Consider the following 13,175-nt stretch of genomic DNA (forward strand, 5'->3'; position numbering starts at 1 on the left):
CGGGTTACGCGCGGCGGCGAGTGGGCCGCGGGGCGGAGGTACCGGCTCCTGTCTCGGACGCCCGGCCCGGGGCTCGGCGGTGCGGCCCCCGCGCGCAGCGAGGCCGGCCGGGCTGGCGGGCTGGCCGCGGCACCCCGCGCCCCTCCGCCAGGCCCGCCATGCAGGGCCCCGCCGGGAACGCGAGCCGCGGGCTGCCGGGCGGGCCACCGTCCACCGTCGCGTCCGGTGCGGGCCGCTGCGAGAGCGGCGCACTCATGCACAGTTTCGGCATCTTCCTGCAGGGGCTGCTCGGCGTCGTGGCCTTCAGCACGTTGATGCGTGAGTCCCGGACCCCCACCCTCCTGAGGCCCTGTACGACCACCGCAGGCCCTGCCCAGCCTCGGGGACCCTCCCGCCTCCAGAGTTAAGGCCTGGGGTGCCTTCTGCCCGCGAGCCCGGGCTGGGCATTCCCAAACTAGAGGAGGCTCTGGCCCCGACCCAGGGTCCTGAGTCTCTCGCCTTATCGCTGCAGCCTCTAGCCAGGGTTCACCCCACCTCCTTTCCTCCAGCTTGCTCATGCCTCTCTTCCGAGATACCTGCCTAAAACTAAAACTAGCTCCCTGCCCCCCCCCCCCCCCATTCCCGCTACCTTCTTACCGTGACTTAAGGCTACTCCACTTTCCAGCCTGGGGCCGTGAACCCCCAGTTGGAACAGTCCTTTGTGCCCCCTTTTAGAGTCTCTTCCTAGCCTCCCCTTCTCACTTTTAACCTGCGTCTCTAAATCCCTAGTCTGATGCTGGGCTTTTTCCTGCTCTTTCACATCCCAAAGCTTTGCTTTTAAATCCTGTTACTTTGCAATGTCTGGATTGTAAGGCCATGCATTGCGACCCCAGTACTACTCCCTCCTGCCCCCTCGCCCTCACCTTTCCCCCCAGCTTTTTTTTCTGTTTTGGTTGGAGCAGGACCCACTCGGACTGCCTTCTTCCCCACGTCTCCTCTTTCCCCTCCTTCCTGAATAAGTCCGCCTGTCCCTGTCCCTGTCCCTGTCCCAAGCTTTCCTAATTAAGTTGCTTCTCAGGCCTCCCCTGGTGGTTCCCTTTCCCAGCGCAGTTCTGTTATTTGTATTTCAACTTTTCTTCCTTTCCATGAGACTTGGGACAACCAAGTGGCTTGCTGAATGGAGGAGGAGGTTCAGAGGGTCTGGGGAGGTCTCAGAATCCCTGTGCTAAGTCCCCGTTGGTTCTTCCTTGAGGGTTTGCTGATGGAGGAGAAAACCCCAGATGGCCCTTCTGGAGAACTAGAAGTTCCACCCTGTTGTCATGTGTGCTGTGTGTCATGGGTTTGTATTGTTTTCTTGGCGCACATCCTTACCTTTATTACAGTAACAGGAGGCTTTGGTTGGCTGTAGGCCTAGGAGTGCCCCTGTGATTGCACTTTGGGGAAGGAAGGGTTATAACTATCTGTACAGAGGCATTAATTCCAAAATGACTGGTTCTCAAAACTTCCCCACTGTGCTCACATGGGCAGAGTGGGAAGTTTCTGCAGAGAGTATGCTCCTTAGCGTTAGGGAGGGGTCCTGCAGCTGTGTGGAGTTGCTAGATTTAGAGTTTTGCTTGTTATAACTAACACAGGGCTTATTTGAGTGAATTATCCCAGGCTCCAGGTAACCCCGAAGAGGCTTTTCTTGGATGCCATTTTCTTCTGGTTGTCTGGCCTTGATAAATCTTACAACAAGTGCCCGACTGTATATGTTTGCCACTTTTTCTTTCCTTTTTAGTCTCTACTTGTCTTGCTATTTTCCCTGTTGAACAATTACCAACTTGTTCCCCCAGGAATAATTTGTGATGACTTAGCCCAAATCAGCTGCTGACTTGGGTGCATGAACTGTATGTGTGTGTTTTCAAGACATTGTGCGCGGATCTCCACTCCCCTCCTACTTCTGTCTCCTCCAGCTGGCCCTCCTTTCTCTCTGAAGGAACTACAGGCTTACTTTGCATTGTGTTCCCTGACCTAAGATTTCCTAGCCTAGCTCTGGCTGTTTCCGTGGATTTGATTAATGCCGATGGCCCGACTTATTCCTGAGGACTTGATACTTGTGGTTGAGAGAATGAAATGTGATTGTGACGGGCAGAGTTGCCCACTGCTGAGAAGTGTGCCAGGTTGCCTGTGTTCAGAGTGACGGCACTGACCCTGAAGCCTTCAGGGACACACTCGCTTTGCTTAATCTTCGGTGCGAGCACGTGTGCAAACCCCACTGCGGCTGGCGCTTTCTGTATGCAAAGACCGGACGACAGCGTGGCCTTTTGCTCAGCGTAAGGCTAGACGTGGAGGGAGCGTGTGGAAATGGGCACTGGGTCATGGGACTGTGATGAGGAGGAGGGTCGGGGAGAAGAGGTAGAAGGGCAAGGACTGTGTCTGCCCTTGCTCATCTCCTAGACTTGTTGGTTCTGTCCAGAGAACTGTGGGGCTTTTCCCTCTGGGAAAAGGGAGGGGGTCTCTCAGGGAAGTCTGTGAGCGGTTTGGCTTTGGGGGGCTCTGTCTTCCCAGACACGGCGTCGGTTCCCCAGTCCAGCAGAGCTGCTGGCTAGAGTGCCAGGCTCCCATGACAGGAGCGTCCACCTTGCAGCCCTTGCGGGAGGTCTTGGTGTGTGAAGATGAGGCCACTCCATCCTTCATCATCAATTCTACCGTTTATTTTGTTGAGCGTATTTTAAATTCTTTTTTTTTTTTTTAAGTTTATTTGAGAGAGTGTACAAGCGAGCTCACGAGTAGGGGATGGGCAGAGACAGAAAGAAAGAGAATCCCAAGCAGGCTCCTGTCAGCGTGGAGCCCAATATTGGGCTCGAACCCACAAACCAAGAGAACATGACCTGAGCCAAAACCAAGAGTCTGATGCTTAACCGACTGGGCCACCCAGGTGCCCCATTGTCAAGCATATTTTAAATAGCAGTCATCTCTCCTGAGCAGTTTAACAGTCCCTACCCTCTTTGGGGTCACAGTCTTTCCCTCCTGAGAGCTTTTGTCCCCCTGTGCCATGGGCTTACTTCCTCTCTTCTCTGACAGTTCCCCAGCTCTGCGGGCAGGTACTGTCCCATTTTCCTGTCAGACCAGCTCTGTGCCATCAGCTGCACCCCCTTCTCTGCCAGACAGGCCGAGGGACTTTTCATCACTTCACATCCCTGATTTCAGTGGATCCTTAGACCACTGTCTTTGTTTCTTTTTCTACCCAGAATATCACTTTTGGTCTCCATTTACAGGTTGTTGTTTTTTACCTGGAGGGTTTTGTCCTGGAGGATGTCTTCTGATATATATATACAATAAAAATCCTCCCCTGAGATGTTAATATATACATTAATGATAATGTTATTGTATATAACAATGTATAATATATATAACATATTATAGTATAATATATAATATGTTATAACATAATATACAATATAGATTAATTTATTATAATTATTGCTACATAATATTATTATATTAATAATAATAACATTATTATAGTATATATTAATGTCTCAGGGGAGGATTTTGATCCCCACAAGGATCTCCCATCACAGTGCTTACCTCTGTTGTGGGGGTTTTTAGACGGTCTCAGCCCAGGTGGATGAGAGTTTGAGTGCCAAGTGATGCCTGGAGTCTTTCTTCAAGCTACATAAACACACTGACTGTTATGGGCTAGCATCCACAGACATGTTTCAGTGTCAGCGACACCTTGCTAAGTAGTGAGCTTTCCAGAGGCTCCACGTAAGATACCCTTTGTATGTGAGGAAAGCTGAACACACTCAGAGGCAAGCTTATTAAGGGACTTCCCGCTCTGGTTCTCTGGGACATCACTGAGAAGCCTTGGTGTCTGAGTAGAAAAAAATGCTTTAAATGAGGGACTTGTTGGGGGGCGGGAGAGGGGAAAATGGGTGATGGGCATTGAGGAGGGCACTTGCTGGGATGAGCACTGGGTGTTACATGTAAGCGATGAATCACGGGAATCTACCCCCGAAACCAAGAGCACGCTGTACACACTGTATGTTAGCCAACTTGACAATAAATTATATTTAAAAAAAAAAAAAGTCAAAAAATAAATAAATGAGGGACTTGTCATGACCTGCCTGCTGAGCAGTTCCTCATGTTTTGGTGGCTTTATCTCCAGTCTGTGGCTCAATGAAGTCACTCAGCCCAGAGTCCCAGCAGAGCAGAGCTGAGCAGTCCCGGAAACTCAGCACACTGTTCCCACTGCAGGGCAGCGGCCCAGCTGCCAGCCAAAGGTCAGCGTTGACCAGTATGTGTGTTGGCATTTGGGAGTGTTTGTTCCCAGGACGTGTGATGCAAAGCAAACGCGAGCCTCTTTTGCTGTGCACAGTTGAAGTTCTGGGCCAAAGTATAGACAGAGTTGGTTTTTAACACAACAAGCATTTTGAAAGCTTGGATAAATCTACCTGTGCCTATTTTCGTGTTACAGATGTGGGGACTAGCCAGCTGGGTGAGGGTGGCCGTGTTTTACAAAAATACTGCTGGCATTGAGAAATGATAGTGTTCCTGAGACCCAAAGTAACATCACAAACCAGTCTGCCCAGCCTTGAAATCTTAATCTTATACAAGAGTCCCTGGTGTTTTCTCTCGTGGTGAACAGCCTCCTTATGTGTTCTGTACACACAGACCTGCTGGGACCACCCCTTCCTGGAATCACCTCTGCCTACCCTATTCCAGTTTTTATCATACAAAACGTCAAACATGCAGCAAAGATGAAAAATAACACAGTGATAATACACTATCTGCCCTCTGCCTAGTTCAGAAATTGTTCATGTTTTGCCACATCTGTTTTCTCTCTTTGTACTTTTTTTTTCTTTTGGCCAAGCCATTTGAAGCTGAGTCGCAGCCAGGATCATACTTTACCCCGAAAAATTTCAGTTGAGTCTCCTGAGAATAAGGACAGTCTTCTACATAATCACAGTTTCACGATCATGCGTAAGAAAATGGATAACTCCACAATATCATCTAACATCCAGTCCATGTTCAGACTACCCCACACATCACAAATCTCCCATAGCTGGAGTTTTTAAAACTTGTGAGCCAGTCAAGGTCCACACATAGCATTTGGTTGTGTTTTGAAGTCACTTTTACAGTAGAAAAATCTCCCCCAAACACGCACGTGCACGCGCGCGCGCGCGCACACACACACACACACTTACACACTCACACACTGTTTTTTGTTGTTATTTGTTTTTAATGGCCTTGCCTTTCTTTTTAATGTTTATTTATTTTTGAAGGAGAGACAGAGCACAAGTGGGGGAGGGGCAGAGAGAGAGGGGGAGACACAATCCAGAGCAGGCTCCAGGCTCCGAGCTGTCAGCACAGAGCCCGACGTGGGGCTCGAACCCACGAACCACGAGATCATGATCTGAGCTGAAATCGGACACTCAACCAACTAAGCCACCCAGGCGCCCCTTCTCTTTTTTTTTTTTTTTTTTTAATTTTAACAGTGCAGGCCAGTCATGTGCAATGTTCCATGTTCTGGAGTTGTCTGGGTGTTTCCTTGTGGTGTTTGAGCTGTTTCACTGACCCCTGTGTTTCCTGAGTATTTTCTGGAGGAGGTTTTCCATTAAGGTAACCTTTTTTACAGCAAGAACACTCTGTAGGCAGTGCTGTGTGCTTCATACTACATTGCACCAGGAAGCGTGTAACATCAGGCAGTCTTGCTATTAGTAATAATAAGGCTGACTACTTGGTGGAGGGGTGAGGTTTCCTGATCTCTCCCTTGAAAAGGTACATTTTCCCCTTCACAATGAATAAATTATCTCTCTGGTGGTGGTAATACTTTGAGATCGCATGAATGTCCTATTCTGCAGTAACTTTTCACTCCGTGGTCACCTGGTAAGATAATGAAACACAGTGATGGCTGAACTGGATCTCAGGAGAGAAGGCACCTGTCTCTGGGCCTGGCACCCAGCACACTCAGTAAATGTCCGTTTCCTTCCTGTCTCCTGAGTGCCAGCCAAAGCTAAGGAAGAACTTCCCTTTTTCTTTCCCAGGCTGGTATTGTGCCCACAGGGGAAAGGAGGATGGCTGACATTAGGTGGTAGCCGGTTAGGCGTCTTTATTTTTAGAAAGTTTTCAAGGTTTCTAAATGCTGATTTATCTGGTATAGCATGGATCCATAATGGTGATCTACTCCTTTATTTATAGTAAAACTTAATTAATTTGGAGCCAAATTGGGGCAAGAGGGCAAGAGTTGTCTGAATTAGAGGCCAGTCTGAGTTGTAGAATAAGTTAAGGAAATGCATTTTTTTTAGCCTTTTAAATATATGTTTGTCAAGCGTTACCCTATAGGGGCCTATCAAGCCTCTATTGCTTTAATGATCTGTTTAAAATCCTTTGCAGTTAGTATAATATTTGCATGAAGATGAAGTCCCTTTGAAGGAATTTTAGAGGTGGTTAAAAATAGTGGGATCCCTGGCTCTGGAACCAGTCTGACCTGGCTTCCACGTCTGCTTCTGCCATACTGTGCCCTTGAGCAACCTATGTATATTTCCCAAAGGTTCTGTTTGCTCCCCAGTAAGAGGGGAATAATAATTTTTCTGGGACTGTGGGGATTAGAAACAATGTCTGTAAGGAAGCTGGATCAGTATCAGGCACTTGTTAAGGGGCAGGGAGCGAAGTCATCCTCATTGTTAGTACAGTATTTGCACTCATGAGTCCCACTGAAGAACGTTTCACAGGTGCTTGAGTAACTTGTTTTCTGAATTAGGTTAAAGATTTCTCTTGCTGTCTTGTTTGCACAACATCTTTACCTTCAGCCCTCTTTTCATAGACTGCACAATGGTAGAAAACTTGATTAGCATGTACCCGAAGCAGGTGGCTATAGTACAGGTAATGCTCTCCTTTCTTCACCTAACCCTACCCTGTGTTTTCACCTGCAGAGTCTCATGGGGGCCTGGAGAGGGCAGTGGGTAGAATGGGGCAGCCTGGTTACAGGTGATTAACCTGTATCCGAGTTCCTGGCCTTACACGCCCCGGGGCCTGTGATGGCAGGTGGGGGGCGCCGGCAGCTAGAGCCGGTGTCTTCCTTGTGGCTTGCTCTGCACTGAGTCTCCACTGTGCTGGCTCTTGTGCCCAGCATTTCATGGACCTCCCAGGCACCCTGGAAGGAATGGGGACAGCAAGCAAGGTCCTGGTTAGTAGCTGTAGAGCTGAAATGTAAACCAGATACATCAGACTCCAAACCCCCTTAGCCGCTTCCTCTACTCCAGCCTGCCTTCTTGCCTCTCTTTCCACACAGGCGCGCCCTCTGATTACCTTATACCCTGGCTACTTTGCCTCATTTTTTCCTGTTTAAACAACTCTGATTTTCTTTCTTTATGATTCTTTTTTTGTGTCCGAAGTGTTATCTGGAACTTCAGGCTGTTTTATGGCTATTGATAGCATGAAAATATACGTTTGAAATTTCTTAACCAATCATTTTGTGCACGTACGAGTTACATCTGAGGTTTGCTTTCCCAGCCTGGGCCTTCATGCAGGTTCTCCGTGGCTGCATGAGGATGGCACTCGTACCCAGAGACGGAGCCTCCCAGAAGCACTGGGGAAGGGGGTACCCGAGTCCACTGAGGAACTGGTGAGGAGGAGGCCTATCCACAGCCCTCCTTCTGTGTTTCCTTGGGGACTAAGGAGTGTGGTTGATAAACTTGAGTTAGGGATAACCCATAAGTTATCCTTTTCCTCACGTATGCATAGAAGTAGCCTTTGAGTCTCTCAGGCACCCCACTCCTTGGAAGTTCTCCATCAAACCCACAGTTTTTCACTTTGACACTGTTGACATTTGGGGCCAAGTAATTCTTTACTGCAGGGCTGTCCTGTGTGTTGTTGGGTGTTTCGCAGCATCCCTGACCTCTACCCACTAGATGCTAATAGCACCCTCCTCCCTCAAGCTGAGACAGACAAAAATGTCTCCAGGCACTGCCCAGTATGTCCTGGGGGGGGAGGGCGCACAGTTGTCCCTGTTAAGAACTGCATGTGTTCAGTTTGTGGATCACTCAGTGAACTCTCAGGGGAGCCCTGGAGAGCAGATTCAGTCAGTATGTTGCTCCTGAAGGATGAGAACAGTGCAGCGACAGGGCTTAAGGGCCTGGGTGCCACACGTGGTGCTGGGTGTTGCCTCGACAAGGGACTGCTAGGACCCACACCCCGTCCTCGGGGGCTCTTGGCTGGAGGGGGCTGTGTCCCGGAGAGTGCGAAGGGAGTCAATGAAGCCTTGAGGGGAGGGATGAGGGGTTCTGCCTGCAGCTCGGGAAGTGTCCACGGGGGAGCCCTGCTGGAGCACAGCACCAGGGAGGGAAGCAATGGGAAGGGGACATGCAGTGGTGAGAGCTGAAGTCCAGAGGAGACTGTGAGCAGGGCCGTCCTCCTCGGGGCTGGAGAGCATGGGACAGAGGCTCTCAGAGAAGGAGGCCGAGTGTTTCAGAGGCTAGAAGCTCTGGAAGATGGCTTTCCTTGTTCAGCGTCTTTTCCTATAGCTTGCACTTAAAAAGGAGGATGCGTTAAATTATTGGATGGCAAGTCAGCTTCTGCATTTACTTCATGCTCCATTTGGACTGTTTTTCTGAGAGCCTTTCTTTTGAAGCAACTTTATCATGTCCCATGTATTTTTTATTTTTGTTTTTTTAGAGAGAGAATAAGTGAGGGAGAGGGGCAGAAGGTGAGAGAGAATCTTTTTTTTTTTTTTTAATGTTTATTTGTTTTTGAAGCAGAGAGAGAGAGAGAGCATGAGCTGGGGAGGGGCAGAGAGAGAGACACACACAGAACCTGAAGCAGGCTCCAGGCTCTGAGCTGTCAGCACAGAGCCCAATGTGGGGCTCAAACTCAAACTGTGAGATCATGACCTGAGCCGAAGTCAGATGCTCAACTGACTGAGCCACCCAAGTGCCTCTGGAGAGAGAGAGAGAGAGAGAGAGAGAGAGAGAGAGAGAGAGAGAGAGAGGGGCCGGGCAGGCTGGGATCATCACCTGAGCTGAAATCAAGAGTCAGATGCTCAACTGAGCCACCCATGCACCCTGATCGTGTCCCTTTTGGATCTCATGGGGTCCCCCTGAGGAACAGGCTGTCCAGCTCCAGAGACCTTGCTTTTAGCTAATAAATGAAGCCGTTCCTTATTGTTAACTAGCTTTGTTGGCTGCCCACCATATTCCACCCAGGTGTAGAGGAAGCAGGGATGCTCCTGGCCTCCATTCTGGACAGCTGCCTGGTGTGGCTACAAGACTGATGCCAGGGCAGGGGAGGCATGGTCTGTGAGCATGGTCCCAGGCTTTGGTGGGCTTGGGCTCTGCTGAAGAACGTCTTATGAGAATGCCAATTGTCAGGTACATTCTAGAAATCCTGTACCTGCCACAGGATTGTCAGCCACTGAAACCACCTCTGTACCTATGATGAAAAGACTTCGAACTGGAGTTTCTGCAATCCTGTCTTAGCATCTGACACATCCCTCCCACATTTCGTTTGATGTAGTGTCCTCCTCATTCTAAAGGGCATGCCGTGCTGGAGGCAGGCCCAGCTCGAGCAGCTTTGTGTGAGGCTGGGCCTTACCTGGGGCGGGCTTTCATGTGGGGGCAGTGGAGTGGCACGCGGGTAGGGGAAGAAGGGTCACTCGGCTGGCTGGGGCACTTGACCGGTGTTTTTTTCTTGGCTCTAAAATTTCTTTGAAAGACTTGGTGTTGAGTATCTGTGGCTTTTCCTATATTCAGTCAGTGAGAGGTATCAGGAGCTTTCATGCTTTTTCTTTAGTTTTCTCTTTCGTGGGCTAAGTTATATGCACAGTAGTTCAGGACACAAGCAGGACCAACCTTATATTTTTCATATGCTCACTTCTCTCAAAATGCTTTTCTGCCCCCAGCTTTTGTTCTAGTCCATGGGCTCCTCTAGCCTCTTAAGCTCATCAGTGTTCTTCATGGGCTTTTCTGTTTTCTTAGAAGACATCTTCACTTAGTAACATGAAAAATGATGTAGAGAAATGAGGTACTGGCATCGTCCCAGTTAAATGACAAGCCTGAGACACAATCCTGCAGGAGCAGGGCACACCGCCTCTCTTGCCCAGACCCAAGCACAGTGTGAGCATTTTGGCCGAAGCGGCGTGAGAGTGCCAGAGCAGGGTTTCTATTTGGGTGATGCGTTTGGGCCCAAAATATTTGCAGGTCGTTCTGACGCAGCAGACTTGAAGATTATAGGTCTGCTGTTTCCACTGCTGTTCCCACCCTCTGTCTGAGCTCTGCAGGCAACTGGGCTCCAGAAGCCTGGGAAAGAAAGAGATGGGTCTGGGGGATCCTTTAGACACAGCAGAGGGGGCCCTGGTTTGTAATTCTATCCCCAAATTTCTCTGTGAGAAATCTCATTAGTTGCTGGCAAAAAAAAAAAATTCCATGAAATGAGAATTAACAAGAACGTTAAATTGCCTTTCAGTCCACTGAGCAGATTACATATGGGTTTGGTTTTTTTCAGTGTGTTTAAGTAAACAACTTACTAATACCCCCTGCCCTAACAGGTAAAAATCATCAGTGAATACAGCCGACAAATACACTGTAGTCTTGCTATGGACCACCGTAGTTCAAGGGCCACTGCTGTGGGTGGGACAATATTCTGGGTGCAGCTTTTTTATAGTGATCTTGTTCCCTCCAAAATGGACATTCTTGGGCTGGGCCAATGTGGGTGGACGTGGCTTAAGCTGAATTTTGGTCTGTGATCACGTGAGGCACGAGGGTGAGGAGAGGTGATGCAGGGGCGGGGGTGGAGCAGGCGATTGCTGTCTGAAGGTGTTCATAGCTGGTGAAGCATTGAGCTGTACCAGGGAGCTCCTCTGCCCTCACTCATGCTGACCATAGCATAGGTGCCAGTACTGTTATGTGGCAGGTCCTTCTTTGCCTTGACCTAAAGTGGCGTGGTGTCCTGGCATCCTGCAGGACAGCTAGGCTCCTGGACCTGGTGCCCCCATCCTCCTTTTCTGAACTCTCTCTGTGCTGCAGGCAGTGCAGCCACCATGGTCTGCCCTATAACCTAAGCCAAGAACAGCAATGTTATTGGACACTGGGATGCAGCAAGATGCCCCGGGGCTGCTCTTCTCCCAGCCCCCGAACCTGCCAGACCCGTTCCTGCCTCTTCCCCTTACTCACATTCCTTCCCCTGAATGCTTTTCTCCTTCCTTCCAGCCTAGCCACATCCTCCCCAGCTTCCAAGAAACTTCCCCCTAATGACCTTTGCTCATACTAGTCTCCTTTGAAGTTGCAGGACAGTCAGTCAGTACTAATCAGGTATGACCTCCGTGTGGCTCTGCCTTTCCTTGGGTCTTGTCTGGCTTACTGGCCAGTCTCGGGGCTGGCACATGCGGGCGCTCTGACTGGGTGCTCCCACCTGGAAGCTGGTCAGGAAGATAGCAGTGAAACATAGTACACTTAGTCTCTATTGGTCTTGGAATAGTTTCTCCACCTTTCTTTCTCTTTCTTGGTCTTGACACTTTTTAAAAACTAATTAATTTTTTTTTTTTAAGTTTATTTTTGAGAGAGAGAGTCAGCAGGGGAAGGGCAGGGAGAGAGGGAGAAAGAGAATGCAAAGCAGGCTCCACACTATCAGCACAGAGCCCGATGAGGGACTCAAACCCATGAGCCATGAGACCATGACCTGAGCCAAAACCAAGAGTTGGATGCTTAACCAGCTGAGCCACCCAGGCGCCTTGGCCTTGATGTTTTTGAAAAGTACAGGCCAGTGGTTTTGTAAATGTCCCAGATTGGGTTTGTTTAATGTTTTCTCATGGTTACCTTCGGGTTGTTTGGGGGAGGGGGGGGATGTTGCATAAGTGATGTTGTGACCTCCTCAGTGCGTCAGAACCTGGGGCGCCTGATGTGGGTTTACCCCAGCGCTGGTGAAGTTCTCGTGATGATTTGAGGAAGGTGGTCCCTCCAGGTCTCTCCCCTGAAGTGAAAAATTTTCCCTTTGCAATTAATAAGTAAATTTTGGGGAGGTATTCTGAGACTGTGTAAATGTAAGATGTATTTTCATTCTTCTTGTAAAGCCTCCCCTGCTTGGGAGGTCAGAACCACAGGCACTGAAGGTATTTTGGCCAAAGGTGCTTTGGCCAGTGTTTGATCTGGTGATGATACTGAGTCACGTTTTTTAGTGCTTATTATGTGCCAAGTCCTGTAAGCACCATAAATAGATGTTAACTCATTTATTTTTCACATTCGCCACACGAAGCAGGTACTCCTGTTATATTGTATACCTGGGGAAACTGAGGCACAGAGAGGCTGAGTGAACTGTCTAAGGTTGTGGCAGCTCCTAATTGGAATCCTGGAATTCAAACCGGTGAGTTTCACCCCAGTGCTGGGACTTTCCACTGCTCTGCCCGCCTGTTGTGTGCAGTGTTCACGTGTATTTCATGACATGGGGACACTGCTTTCCTAACCTCTGTAGACTTCCTGTCTTCTCTGCACATGGAATTCTTTACCACCATTTGGTTCCCATTGTCTTTCATCTGCTTGGTTTTCCTTCAAGAGCATCATTGCAATCATTTGTGTAGTCATGATAGGTGTGCCAGGAAAAAGCCATAGGCTTTTCCTTTTGAGATTGGAATCCCGTAGGGCTTGTCATTGAAGTCCGAGGACTCTCTCCCATGTGGATAAATTTAACATTTGAGCCTGTACAAAAGTGGGTAAAGAGACTTTTGCCAATGAAGGAGTCACTGGTATAGAACTTGCCTGTCTTCTGTTAGCAACCAGAAAACAGACCAAAATGTGTGAAACAACTCTTTGCAAACATTGGGCAACGGGAGGCTCAGGATAGTGGTCCCTGAGAGAAAGAAAATGATGAGGTGAGCCCTGTGGTCTTTCTGCCGGAGGCAATTTCCAAATCCCAAGCAGAAACCCAAGCAGAGCCGAGCAGCCTTGCCAAGTTGAGAAGACAGAATTGAGGAAGCCAGAGCAGTTGGAATTTCCAGGAACAATATGGAGAAAAACAAACTACATAAAAAAAAAAAGCTCTAGACATTTGCTCAGGGGTCTCCTCAAGGCTCTTTCTGAACATTGGTTTGTGTGTGCATGGGGTAAAACTCATGAGGCAAAGCCAAGAACAGCTGCTGGGAAGATGTAAGCTCAACTCTTTCTAGGGCCGGGAGATGTTTTTCTTCCCAGTTAGGTGAGAGACCTTACTGAACACCGGGGGCACTG

At 49.0% G+C, this 13,175-nt stretch overlaps 1 protein-coding gene across 2 annotated transcripts in view; it reads left to right on the top strand.

Moving 5' to 3' along the window:
- Positions 1-5: 5 nt before the first annotated feature.
- STIMATE (STIM activating enhancer) overlaps positions 6-13,175 on the top strand; it is a 50,496-nt gene continuing 37,326 nt past the window's right edge. The window contains exons 1-2 of one of the 2 annotated variants that reach the window (XM_053219271.1): positions 6-318; positions 1,232-1,318. In XM_053219271.1, coding sequence (XP_053075246.1) covers positions 159-318; positions 1,232-1,318 — 247 coding nt within the window. In that variant the 5' untranslated portion in view covers positions 6-158. The remainder of the gene's footprint in view (positions 319-1,231; positions 1,319-13,175) is intronic. The other variant, XM_027038952.2, reaches the window with a different exon arrangement.

The sequence above is a fragment of the Acinonyx jubatus genome, chromosome A2 (genome assembly GCF_027475565.1).
Source record: "Acinonyx jubatus isolate Ajub_Pintada_27869175 chromosome A2, VMU_Ajub_asm_v1.0, whole genome shotgun sequence".
NCBI classification, from domain to species: domain Eukaryota; kingdom Metazoa; phylum Chordata; class Mammalia; order Carnivora; family Felidae; genus Acinonyx; species Acinonyx jubatus.